The sequence below is a fragment of the Rhincodon typus genome, chromosome 21 (assembly GCF_021869965.1).
Source record: "Rhincodon typus isolate 14 chromosome 21, sRhiTyp1.1, whole genome shotgun sequence".
In the NCBI taxonomy this organism is placed as follows: Eukaryota; Metazoa; Chordata; class Chondrichthyes; order Orectolobiformes; family Rhincodontidae; genus Rhincodon; species Rhincodon typus.
The window spans coordinates 11,053,754-11,068,102 of record NC_063352.1 but is presented as its reverse complement, the minus strand read 5'-3'; the positions used below and the strand labels follow the sequence as shown (position 1 = coordinate 11,068,102).

General features: G+C 40.5%; 1 protein-coding gene across 1 annotated transcript in view; it reads right to left on the bottom strand.

The window, feature by feature from the left end:
- The window catches only part of naga (N-acetylgalactosaminidase, alpha), a 40,318-nt gene extending 33,995 nt beyond the window's left edge, over positions 1-6,323 (bottom strand). Inside the window, exon 1 of the mRNA XM_048609679.1 lies at positions 6,264-6,323. Within this exon, the coding sequence (XP_048465636.1) occupies positions 6,264-6,323 (60 nt within the window). The remainder of the gene's footprint in view (positions 1-6,263) is intronic.
- Between the last annotated feature and the right edge of the window lie 8,026 nt (positions 6,324-14,349).

Sequence of the window (14,349 nt, the reverse complement as noted above, 5' to 3'; positions counted from 1 at the left end):
TAGTGAGGGTCCATTAGTAGATGCTGTACTACTTTGTGCACAGTGAAGGGCAACTCTGCATTGGGGACCCTGCAGCCCTCTGGACTCAATATTGAGTTCAATAACTTTAGGACTCCAGTTCTCCCATGCCCTTACCCCAACCCCCACAAACCAGACCTTGTTATCACATAAAGATAGTAAGAAATGCCGATGCCAGTGTCAGAGATATCACAGCGTGGAGCTGGAGGAACACAGCAGGCCCGGCAGCATCAGAGAAGCAGGGAAGCTGATGTCTCAGGTCAGAAAATCTCTGAATTTTCTGAAGAAGGGTCCCGACCTGAAACATTAGCTTTCCTGCTTCTCTGATGCTGCCTGGCCTGCTGTGTTCCTCCAGCTCCACACTGTGTTATCTCTTGTTATCACATAGCCTGCCATTACTCACTGCCTATTGGTAGTCACTAACAGTCCCCATTAATAGTTATTCACCATCCTAGCCAGATCATTATCCACTCCTTTGTCTGTCCAACTGCTCTTCTCTCTCTTTGGGCTCTATCCCCACCTATTGTTTACTCCTTACCCTCTCCCCCAACCCTATCTTCTACATAAAAACTGACATTTTCCTAGCTACCATCAGTTCTGAGGAAAGGCCACTCGACCCGAAACGTTAACTCTGATTTCTCTCCAAAGATGCTGCCAGACCTGCTGACCTTTCCCAGCAATTTCTGTTTCTGTCTCTACACTGCAAAAGCTTGACCCGGTGTATGACTGGTCTTCAAAGATGGCACTGGCACCAGCAATCCCAGGGTATCCTGGCTCTGGCAAGGACTGCCACCCACAGCAAGTGGGAGAATACGATGAGCGGGCACATTGGGCGAGATGCGTAGGGAATGATGCGAGTTTGGGAAGATGATGCGAGAAGATTTGCTACGTCTCACAGAGAGAGACCCTCCATGAAACTCATCTGGTAAAGTTTGGCACTTGGAGCAAGAGTTGCATGATTTTATGTATGTTTTGGGTAGATGGACAGGTAGAAACTTTGGTGGAAGGATTGAGAAGCAGAATGCGCCGATATCAGGTAATTGGCAAATGAAGCAATTAAGACATCAAGGACAACACCTTCATACATTGAGTGGTTGGGAATCTGGAATGGTCTACCTGAGAAGATTGTGGAGGCATTGTCAATTCAGGTTTTCACAAGAGAATTGAATTATTCAATGAAAGGGAAACAATTGCACAGCTACAGGGTAAAGTCAACTATGTGGCATTGGCGGACTTGCTCCTTCAGACAGCCAGCACACATTTGAAAAGTCAAATGGCCTCCTATTGTGCTGTAACTATTCCATGATTCAATGATCTTTCACCAACCGTGTCAAAGGTCGAGCTTATTATTTAATTGGATATTGTAAAGCTACAAGAGTCATGTTGGTTTTATTAAAATTTACTTAATTTAACTGCAAATACTAAAAAGTGGCCAAGGTTGATCAGACATAAATGCAAATGACAGAAGCAATTTCAATTGGTTCACAACATGGTTCTTGTGCTGCTTTTTATCTTTTTATTAACATTTAAATTGAACATAACCGTTGGTCTAAACCCTGGCTGGTTTCCTAACTTGTTAAAAAAATCTCTTTAGTCTACTTATAGATAGAAGATATAAATCAGGCCCTATCATTTTACATAGACATTAAATAATAACTCAAGATGAAGAGTTGATGGTAAGAAGTAAACACAGGAACATAAAAACGGGAGTGGGCCATTCAACCCCTCATGCCTAGTCTGTCACTCAATATGATCTGTGGCCTAATTCCCAATACTTGCCTTCAGTTTATATCCCTTAATACCTTCGCTTAACAAAAATTGATCTATCTCAGATTTAAAATTAACATCCGATCCAGCATTAACTGCTGTTTGTGGAGGAGAGTTCCAAACATCCAACACCCTTTGTGCGTAGAATTGCTTCCTAACATCTCTCCCGAATAATCTGGCCCTAATTCTCAGACTATGCCCCTAGTTCTAGAATCCCCAACCAGTGGAAATAGTTTATTTTTATTTAGCCTGTCTTTTCCTGTTAATATCTTGAAGACTTCAATCAGATCACTCCTTTACCTTCTAAATTCTAGAGAATTCTATATAAATATCAAATAACAGGAACTGAATCAGACAGATGCTGCGGTACATCATTAAAAAAAAAACAGCCTTGAGACTAGATCTCAAAATACAAACATAAGTTTGTAGATTGTCCCCATCAAGTCATAAGTTAAATATTTTTGGTATGCTGTTAAAGGGAACAGGAGTACTACAAACAAGATGCAGATTTTGCTTGAATATGAACCTGAATCAGTTCCTTTTCTAAGCAAGCAAACTTGTTTATATCTTGAAACTTTGATAAAGCAGGGTCACAATTATGTGTAATTCAAGGACAGGTCACAGGATGTGTAGAGGAAGTTATCTACAGAACAGAAAGCAGAGAGTAGAGATCAGCCTGACAAAAAGTAGGAAGTGGTGTTCTACAGAGATCAGGGATGGGATATCAGCAGTACAGATTTAGAAATCAAAAGTATAACTTCAATATTTGGGGATGACTTTAAGAGTAATAGTTAATATGGAGGCAGACTGTGAGAAAACTTAGGAAAATGTTTGTAAACTTTCAGGCTGAGTTTTTATGAATGAATTTCAGTATAGATATGTGTGGGGTACCACATTTTGATAGGAAAAGTTAGGAGGCCACATTTTTCTTGGAAGATAAGTTTCTAAATGGGGATGGAGGCACCTACATCACCAAAAATAGCAATGGTGGTTATCAAAGTCATTACAAAAGCAAATTAAATATTATTATGCCCAGTCCTGGTTTGTTATGGTTCCAGATGGAATATCCCAGACTGGAATCTTCTTAGGTGAGGAGTGATGAACTGGCTTCCTGTCTTTATTCTCCTGCAACCTTACCCCCCTCTCCTCATTGGTCACAGCAAGGTTACTTAACAAGCATCCTCACCCTGTGAGTACCTTTCTACCAGGCCAAATGAATTTATGTTCCAAAAGAAGCCAATTTAAAGTGGCTTTTTTAAGTTAAAGTAAGAGTGAGTTTGTTAGTCACTAAATGCAAGAAGTAGTAATGAGGTAACGCATACACACAAATTAGAGGTAAGAAATAAATCCAAAAATAGATGAAAGTTTAAAGATATACAGATCAGTCTCTGGGTTGTTCATGAAGAGTAGATATTGGAACATTGTGGCATTTTATCAGATGATATCAGAAGCACTGACATTGGTAGGTTGAGCAGCCAATTTTGAGAATCTTGATTTGTCAGGACAATGGAAATTCTTTTCTCTGTTTCCTATTTTGACGGTAACTGCTTGCTGACCAGCATCCAACATTCAGAGTAAATGAATCTCTTTTCTTTTCATGTGTACGGCAGGGGTATCTAAAGGTTGTTCTCAAGCCACGGCCTTCACAGTACACTAGTCCACACCAGCACATCAGCCCTCAAACATACACAGACTAGGGGTTGCAGTTGGTCTTTAACCCCCTTTCTTTAACATATTCATATAAGAATAAAACATAAATATATCTTTTGATGCATGTCCACAGTCTGGAAAATAACTCACAGGAGTTTCTTTCCTGCTGCAACGTGGTAACTTGATGCCTTGCACTTTTGCCCTTTGAATTCTGTCTCTTTGAGGCTTCCTTGGAATTTCACAGGGTGAGACAAACCAGCAGTTCACACAGCGAATATTTTAGCAATCAGTGAATTCCACTCTTAGAAATTATATTATCAGCCAGCCCTGGCTTACAATCAATGTTTAAAAATGAAACACGTTCTGTCCAAAAGTTGAACATGTCTGTCAGTAATTAAGCGTCCTGATTCATCATAAATCACAGTGTTGTAGTTCATTTCTTGCAGGATAGAACAAAAAAAAATTTACGGTAAACAAGCACAGAATAAAGCTAGGCGAAACGCCCAGCATCAACCTATGTATTGAAAGTGACAAAGACAATTTCAAAGTCTATCTCACCCTGTAGAGTGTCAAGGGAGCCTCAAAGAGAGAGATTTCAAAGGGCAGAGGGCAAGGAATCTAGCTACCATCTTTCAGCAGGAGGTAAACTCCTGTGAGTTATTTTCCAGACTGTGAACCTGCATCAAAAGATAAATATGTTTTATTCTTAAAGGAATGTAACTTGGGAGAATTGTAGACTGTGACAACAGTTTAAAACTTTAAAAGGACATTAATACATTGGAGGAGTGGGAAGGTAGATAGCAGATGAAGTTCATTGCAGCATTGTATGAGATGATGCACATTGGCACAAAGAACATGAAGAGATACTATGAATAAAAGGATACTTTTCTAAAGGGTGTGCAGGTGCAAAGAGACCTGGATGTATATGAATATAAGGTGGCAGAACAAGGAGATAGTGGTAAATAAAGAATACAGTATTCTAGGCTTCATAAATTGGGGCATAGAGTACAACAGCAGAGACATTATGATGAATATACATAGCACACTGGTTAGAACTCATCTTGTGTATTGTGTACAGTTCTGGCTGCTGCACTATAGGAAGGATGTGGAAAGAGTGCAGATGATTATGGTTGAAAGGCTCCAGGGATAAGACACTGAGGAAAGATTAAAGGTGAGACAGGAGAGATACAAAAGGGTCCATACTGACAATTTTTTTCAAACAGACAGTGGTGAATGTCTGGAACTGGCTGGCAGAGATAGTGGTGGTAATGAGTACAATTTCATCTTTAAGAAACATTTGGACAGGTACATGGATGGGATAGGTATGGAGGGATATGCACCAAACGCAGGCAAATGGGACTAGATTAATTGCGAAAACTGGGAGGCATGGACAAGTTGAGCCAAAGGGGTTGTTTCCTTTGATGTACACCTCTATGACTCCAAGTTGGTACTGTTTTCCTTGGAGATGAGAAGGATAAGTGGAGATTTAAAATAGGTTTTCAAAATCCTAAGGGGGCTGGACAGAATTGAAAGGGACACAATATTCCCACTCATAAATGGGTCAGGAACCAAAGGCCACTGTTTTAAAGTGTTTAGCGTAAAAAAAAACAATGGGGATGTGAGGAAAAGCAAGCGTAGAATGGACAATATAGAAGTGTGGTGGATGCAGATTCAACTGAGCCTTTCAAGAGGTCATTAAATGATCATCTAAATAGAAACTGTGCAGTTATGGGGAGAATGCAGGAGATTGGCATTAAGTTAAAATGCTGACAGTCACTGTAGCTAGGACAGAGGAGATGTCTGTACATATAGGACAGATCAAAACCCAGAGCCATAAATATAAGATAGCCACAAAAATCTTATAATTCTAAAAATATGGTTAGAATGTGGATAAATATAGTTGCACTTAAGAGAGTGCAACATAAACACACAATTGATAAAGGAATACAGCAGAAGGATACTTTGATGAAGTTAGATGAAAAGTAGGAATAGGCTTTGAGTGAAACTTGAACAGCAGCGTGAACCTGTTTCCCTGCTACATGTATTTTGTAACGCAATTATAACTCCTTGTTCAGCACTTTGGTAGGAAGAATGGAGATGTAGACTATTTTCCAAATGGGGAAATGCTTCCAAAATCTGAAGCACAAAGGGACTTAGGAGTCCTAGATGAGGACTCTCTTAAAGTTAACATGCAGGTTCAGTTGGCAGTTAGGAAAGCAAATGTGATGTTAGAATTCATTTTGAGAAGGCTAGAATACTACAGCAGGGATGTACTGCTGAGGCTGTATAAGGTTCTGATCAGACTGCCTTCGGAATATTGTGAACAATTTTGGGTCCCGTATCTAAGGAAGGATGTGCTGGTATTGAAGGGAATCCAGAGGAGGTTCACAAGAATGATGCTGGGGATGTCTTGACACATGAGGAGCAGTTGAGGAGTCTGGGTCTATACTCCATGGAGTTTAGAAGGATAAGGGCAGAGATCTCATCAGAATACTGACAGGCCTGGATAGAGTAGACGTGGAGAAAATGTTTCCACAAGTAGGAGAGGCTAGGACCTGAGGGTACTATCTCAAGTGAAGGGATGACCCTTTAGAACTGAGACGAGGAAGAATTTCTTCAGCCAGAGGGTGGCAAATCTGCATTGTTGCAAAAGGCTGTGGAGGCCAAGTCGTTGAGTGTATTTAAAACAAAGAAAGATAGATTCTTGATTCGTAAGAGGATCAAGGGTATGTGGAGAAGGCAGGAGAATTGGGTTGAGAAACATATCAGCATTGATTGAGTAATGGAGTGGACCCGTTGAGCTGAATAGCCTAATTCTGCTCCTGTACCTTTTGGTCTTCGTTGTCATATTTCAGCTTTTTTTTCAGTTGAAGCTCCCTTGGTGCCATCTTTTGGATGAGATTATATACTGTTCTGTTGTGTTTAATTGTATTCAGATAATTTATTGTAAATTGACTTCCCTTTGCTCAGACAAATCCCATGGGAAGTGATTTAAGCAAATCCCAAGGTTAATTAGAAGCTTGTTATTGTTGGAATGTTTTCAGATTTACCCTGTTTTGCTCTTCTCCTAGCTAGTTAAACCATCTCTTCAGATTAACTCAAGCTGCAAAAAAAATTATGTTTGTTCTCCTTTGGAGCTTATATAAATTGTTCAGTCATGATTTGTTGATGTTTAATACAAAATGTATTGTCTGGCATGTACCTTCTTTGATGTGACATTACAGACATTCTCAAAAGGTTTAATATAAATTAGCTGATCTTCCATGGAGTTATTCATAACAAGTCAGATGATAAAGTTTTAAAATGGCAAGACCACGGTACTGTAATATAGAAAATATGTTATTCTGTTGCTCAGGCAGATCTGTCTTTAATTTGACTTTGCCCTTCAAGAGCAGAACATCTAATTATTAATAATAGTGTTAGCATGGTTCAGCACATAATATTCCTGACAGGCAGTGCTGGGTTCAGCTCCAGAATTTCAGCACTTAATTTAGATTAACACTTTGTTGCAACATTGGGAAAAGTGTTGGAATGCTTGATGTGAAATCCTTCAGCTGAGACAAGGGGGGAGGTGATGGCCTAGTGGTATTGTCACTGAACTGTTAATGTTCAGGAGACCCAGATTCAAATCCTCCCATGGGAAACAGTGGAATTTGAATTCAACAAATATCTGGAATTAGGAGTTTAAGGATGACCATACTTTGTTGAGGATTATCAGGGGGGAAAAAACATTTTGTTCAGTAATGCCCTTTAGAGAAGGAAACTGCTGTCCTTACCTGGTTTGGCCTACATGTGACTCTACATAATTGTCTGAATACATTTAAACACAATAAAACAATTTATAATATCTGCCAAAAGATGGCACCAAGAAAGCTTTGACAAAAAAAATGTTAAAATATGACAAACAAGACCATATAGGAGCAGAATTAGGCCATTCAGTCCATCGAGTCCGCTCCTCTATTCAATCATAGCTGATATGTTTCTCAACCCAATTGCAAAAGACCCACAGCAATGTAGTTAACTGTTTACTGCCCTCTGGGTAATTAGGGGTGGGTAGTAAATATTAGCCTAGCCAGCAACGCCCTCATCCCGTCAGTGAATAAAAACCAAAACTACTATTAAAAAAAACCCAAGGTACTATCCATCTGCTCAAGTGAGTGTTATTTGTGAAGCACAGTTTAATTCTTCTAGTATTTTGACTAAGATTTACTCCTCAAACAACACTGCTAAAACAGCTTATGTCATCATTACTACTTATGGGGGAATTCATACATGGAAACTGGGGGCCTTGTTGAAATAAACAAAAACAGTCCCAATATCTTAAAACAATTCTTTGGTTGTAAAGCATGTATAGGCATGCTATGGATATTAATTTTGAACAAATTTAAGCTCTTTCTCTCTTGAAATACAGTCTGAGGATACCTGGCATTTAATTATTGTCAGGGCATACTTTGCAGGTTGTGATGTGCTTGTCAGTTGATGGTTACATCTGAGGGATACCCAGTATTTTAAGATTGCTTTCTGTTTAAGGAAAATTGTAACATCTATCAAAATGTATGATGTTATTGTGGTTCAGATTGATACATGAGTTGGGTACTACCAGTAGTCAGAGATCTAATATGGAATAAAAGAAAGTGCTGGAGAAACTCAGCGGGTCTGGCAGCATCTGTGGAGAGAGAAACAGAGTTAATGTTTCAAGTCCCATGGCTCTTGTTTGAAACTCATGGGACTCATAGAAACATAGAAGATAGGAGCAGGAGGAGGCCATTCAGCCCTTCAAGCCTGCTCCTCCCATTCTTCACATCATGGCTGATCATCCAACTCAACAGCCTAATCCTACTTTCTCCCCATAACCTTTGATCCCATTCGCCCCAAGTGCTATATCTAGCCGCCTCTTGAATACATTCAATGTTTTGGCATCAACTACTTCCTGTGGTATTGGATTCCACAGGCTCACCACTGTTTGTGTGAAGAACTGTCTCCTCATCTCCATCCTAACTCGAAACATTGATTCTGTATCTCTCTCCACAGATGCTGCCAGACTTGCTGAGTTTCTCCTGCATTTTCTGTTCTTATTTCAGCTCTCCAGCATCTGCAATGTATTGCTTTTATCTGATCTGAGATGTCTGTCTCAATAATAGACCCTGTTTATTAGCCTCATTGCATCATCTCACATCCTCAAAAGCCTTCCTGCTCCCTGTGGAAATTCCAGGCGTGTGTAGAGCTTTTATCTGTCTTCCTTTGTACTAGACTAAATCAAAGATTGGTGAGATTGGTGAGATTTCTGGTTAACTTCCATCCTACTGTTCTGCTTTCTATTGTCTGGTGTTTATTTTCACACAATAGGAATTTGTCCAGATTGTGTAATTCTGGTCACCAAAGTTACTGCAAAAATATCTAAGGCTTCAGGACTTTTATTGTTTTGAAACTATTTTAAAGCATTGGTGAGAAATCAAACTGCATTGCTGATAACTGACACACCTTGTTGAAACATTTCGTTTTGAACTAATCAGGACAATTCACATGAATGCCAAAGTAAAAAGAAAGCAACATTTATACCATGTACAAAGAGAATGCTGATTGGTTAGCAAGTGGATTGCATTCACTGAACTCATGAAATCAGCAACTAGCACAATTCAGTTCAGCTTTCACAACACTGTGCAGGCCCAAATGGATGATGTTGCCTCTGGATCCTATTAGGTCCAGCTTTTGTGAATAGCTTTTTTAGGTTTCATGAGAAACACAGCTCCAATGGAATGGCATCTAATATGCCACCCCTTTAATATTTCAGATATGTAGATGGCATATTTGTATCTGCATCTGCATATAAGATACTCCTTACATGTCTTAATGGGCTCCATCCTGTATTTGAATTCACCTTTGAAATAGAGCAGTCAAATGAGTTCCTTTCCTAGTTGTAAAATTGGCCCCAGGGGGTTTTCTACTAATGTCTGTCATGTGCCTACCTACACTGGTCAATAAACACGTTGGGATTTCTATAGTTCCATACACTATAAGATTGGACATATTCGCAATCTCATGAATAAGGACTGTGTCTTTGTCCACTGTGTAAGCTTGATGTTGAAATAAGGCACATCAAAGCAGTATAATGGTTATCCCTTTAGCCTTTTGCAACAAGCAAGGTGCTGACGATGGCCAATCAGCTTTTGCATGCAACACTGTCCAAACATTAGAAGCAATTCTGTGATTGGACAACATTAGCTGGATAATTTTAAGTGTGTCATAAATTATGCTAACAACTAATTTAGGATTGTCAGTCTGACTTACAGTCTGGTGCACTTGCACAGGCTGGAAACTACATATAGTAAGAGACAGAGCCCTATTCGTTGCAGACAGAAAGACCATTTCAACTCAACATAATGGGAGACAGCCATTCTCTACTTCATTTCTCAAGGTATTACCTTGAGAAATCAGGGTCAACCTGTTTGGTTTAAAATTTGAACAAATCAGAGTAGTTAACTCTCAGTCATCATCCAACTGTTATATTCTCCATAACAATGCCTCTCCCAATTAGAGTTCAGCTTCCGACTATCCATCAATCTCCTCTCAGACAGTATAACTGTTGTTTCCCCTTTACATTGGTATTCTTGAAAATTATCCTGATGAGTACCATATGAAAAGCTTTGACAAAGTCTGTCTTTTTTCAGTAATACTCAAATTCAGTACTAGCAAACAATTATTTAAATCAAACGGCGTTTATTTGTAACTTTTAGTTAATAGCAATAGCCTGAACAAGGTAGACTGTGTTTTATTCCTGAGTTTCAGATTCAGCATACAGTTCTCAATCTACATGACCATGGAAAAGAAAGTAATTGTTTGTCCTTATCATGCAAGCATACACTAGCTATATTATATAAAGGCAAAGTCACTGTAATCCAGTTGGAACATAGGAATGCTCTCTCATTAGAGAGATGACTGGTATTAGTTTAACCTGAGGGTGATAGGAGAGGTTGAGAAGCAAAATCCTTTATTGTAACTTCAGCTGGTCCAGTAATTGAACCCATGCTGTTGGCATCATTCTGCATTGCAAACCAGCCATCCAGCCAATGAGCTAACCAACTTTCTTGGGGAAGTAAGGGGAGTGCAGTATCCAAAATTACAACAATATACAGGCATTTCACATTGTACTATTTAAAATTGATTTATTCCTCTGAAATCTTCTACCATTATTTAGTAAAAAGCGTGCTCCTTCCTTGAAACTAGTCTGCAGGAAATTTGAAGAGTTGAAAGTTTTAAACATTAAAAACATTGATATTTTGGCAGGTCAGCCAATGCAACTCACACTGGACTCCTCTCTGGTTCAAAAGTTCTTTGTCACACAAGAATTTCTTCCCACAGTATGCAGAGGTTGAAAACATATCCACTGGCAGTAGGACCTGAGTGTGAGGTAATTGAGGGAAAAGGAAGGAGAAGAGTTGGGGTAAGATTTAGAGTAATGTAGAAGCAGCAGAGAGGGATGAATAGAAGGCAGAAGGAAGGGGGACAGCTGGGCAAAGTGAATGGGGGAGGGAAGGGCAGGACGAGAATGGACAGAAAACAGAAATGCAAAATGAATGCTGAAATGGGAACAGCTTGAAAGCCACAGTATCTAGATTGGGAGGAAAACATCAAATATTGGGCACACCAAGCAGGATGTTAAGATCAAGACTTTGAAATCAGTGAAGATTGAGACAGTACTCACAAGTACAGACAGGACATATCAATAAGAGGGACTTCAGTGAAATGGGAGGGCCTGCACAAATTTATTTTTATTTACCAAGTGAAGGCAAGTGATAGCCTCCTCACTTGCTGAGTTTGAGGTGATTATCTGCTATTCAGTCTGTTTGTGTCTCTTCACAATTGGATACTGAATTTATATTGAGGACCTCAGAGTGCACGATGACTCCCCAGGGGTCCTGGCTTGTCCTGAACCTGCCTAGCCATGACCATTCTCACTATGGTAGCTCAATGCCTAGAGTCAGTATGGATGGTTTCCATCAACATTTTGGTTTTCAAAATTCAGCAGATATGTAGTGGAGTAATGTTTATAAGGACAAGAAGTCCTCATAATGGCAATAGTGGTATTGGGCACTTAACTAGTAATCCAGAATCCCTGGCTAATGCTCTGGGGACATTGGTTCCAATCCCACCGTGGCAGATGGTGAAATTTGAATTCAATAAAACCTAGAATTAATTGCTGGCCTAATGGTAGGCCATGTAACCATTGTCAATTGTCGTAAAAACCTACCTGGTTCACTAATGCCCTTTAGGGAAGAAAATCTGCCATCCAAACCTGATGTGGACTACATATGACTCCAGACCCACAGTAACGTGATTGACTCTCAACTGCCCTTTGAACTGGCCCCAGCAAATCACTTAGGTCAAGGGGAAATTATAGACAGGTGTCAAGTCCTGGCCCATCCAACAGTGCCCACATTCCATGAACAAATATGAAAGATAGGCAAGGGAGGGGCATTGAGCAGAGGATTCCACTTATGCAATGTTACATTCAATTGAAACTTAGCTGAAGGGATGAGATGGAGGAGAGTGTTAAGACACGCTGAAAGTGTGGAGGGTATGGAAAATGCCAGATCAACCGGGGAGAGGCATTGCCAGCATAGGGGTGGAGAACGTGAAGTTGAATTGAAGGGGACTGAGAAATGTATCAGACTGAATTGACAGGGAATAGGAATGACAATCCTGTATAAACAGTACTATTGCAGGATGAGAGAGGGTCTCTGTGGAATGGTTGGACTCATATGACTTACAGAGACTCTGTGAAGTGGATCCTGAGAGGTGACAAAGCCTTCGTAAATTGAACTTTGGTAGGGGCTCGATGCAGAATATTGATTAATTTTGGGAAAATTACCAAAGTTCAAAATCAAAATGTCACTTATTTGATCACTAAGAGGAAAATATATCCATCCATTTCTGAAGAAGAGTCCAGACCTGAAACGTCAGCTTTCCTGCTCCTCTGATGCTGCCTGGCCTGCTGTGTTCCTCCAGCTCCACACCTTGCTATCTCAAACTCCAGCATCGGCAGTTCCTACAATCCATCGACGGTGATGTGTGCATGTGTTTAAAAATAATCACTGTGTATCATTTATTATGCATTTTAAAATAAAACCCAACGACTGTTGCCAGGCTTATGGTATATTTGTGTTGTCAGCATTTGTATTTCCTCCTTCAAATCCTCATATGTTAATATTTTTCTTTCCCTTCGGAAAAACATCAAAAAACTTGAGCAACTTTGATTACAAAGCCAATGTGTTTGCCTGATTTCATATTCCACCGGCTTATAACTGCAGTCCTGGAGTTCCTACATTTTTGAAGGTCTGCACAAATCCCACTTTTTGAAACTTACTGTTTTTCTTTGTTGACAATGTTGGTATTTGTGGGCTCATCTCCTGGCAGCTTGAACCTTATCACTAGGTCATGGACTTTTGCTGCATTTAAGGTGATACGTAAGTGCAAGTTAGGGGAGGTGATAGCCTTGTGGTATTATCACTGGACTATTAATCCACTGACCCAGATAATATTCTGGGGACTCAGGTTTGAATCCCGCCACAGCAGATGGTGGAATTTGAATTCAATAAATATCTGGAATTAAGAGTCTAATGATGACCGTGAATCCATTGCCAATTGTCAGAAAAGCCCATCTGGTTCATTAATGTCCTTTCGGGAAAGAAACTGCCATCCTTACCTGGTCTGGCCTACATGTGACTCCAGACCCACAGCAGTGTGCTTGACTCAACTGCCCTCTGGGCAATTAGGGATGGGGCAATAAAATGCTGAATAGCCAGTGACACCCTCATCTTGTGATTTAAAAAGTTGTTGTTGTTGTTAAGGTAGAAAAAGCATCCTCATTCTTGTTTCCAAATCCCCCTTTCTCTGCAATCTCCTCACTTTTGGCTATTCAATTGTTGCCTCACCTGGTGTTAAATCTTGCTCTGTAATATTCCTGCCACATAGCTGGGGACCATTGTATAATGTTAAAGATGCCACACAAATGCAAGTTCTTGTTGTAATTTTTAGTGCCGTGACCAAAAGTCTGAATCACGCAATGCGGCATGCTAATCATTTCCAAAGCAAAAACAGCCAGGGCTGAAGAAACTCGAGCAGGTCTGGCAACATCTGTGGAGAGACAGACAAGATTTAATGTATGGGAGTCCAGTGACTCTACGTGAATCAGAAGCTAATAATTTCTACCCTGGCAAACCAAGAAAGCGAGCTTCTGAATTAGTTTCCATGACTCACTGCTGCATTGCAAAACTTCAGAAACCACCCCCCTCCCTTGTTGAATAGGTTTACCAGTCCAGTTTCCATCCAAAATGTCACAGTGGTAACAACAAGCTGACATTTTATCCTGTATGCTGGGATGTGTCAGGTGCAATATAAACACAGCCACATGATGCCTGACGCACACTCAACATTGCACTAACAATTCGGGAGATCGGCTAAAAGGCTCTTTTTGTTTTCGTTTTTTTTTTGTTCCTTTCTCGTGTGACGAACTCCTCAGAAAAGTTCGCCCGGCAAAAACGGAGGCGAGAAATGGGTCACTCCGAAGTCTCTGGCATGTGCTTTAATGACAAAGTCACTTTCCGGTGCTGCGTGCGGATCCCCCTGTAACGGCACGCACTGGGGAGTGGGAGAAACAAAATTTCCAGTTTGGACGGCCAGTTCGCTGTCGCTCCAGAACCTCGGCGTTTGTGTGGCGCCGCTCCCGGTTGCCCGCTGTTGTAATTGACCACGTCCAGCCCGGTTTGCGGCGGGGATGGGTCCCAAATTCGTGATTCCGTTCGGCTTGGGGTGGGGTGTGTGGAGGGGAGAGAATAGATCCCTACCTCTCTGCTGAGAAACAAAAGACATGGTTACATTTTGCAACAGCAGGGGAATGGGGGGGGGGGGGGGGAA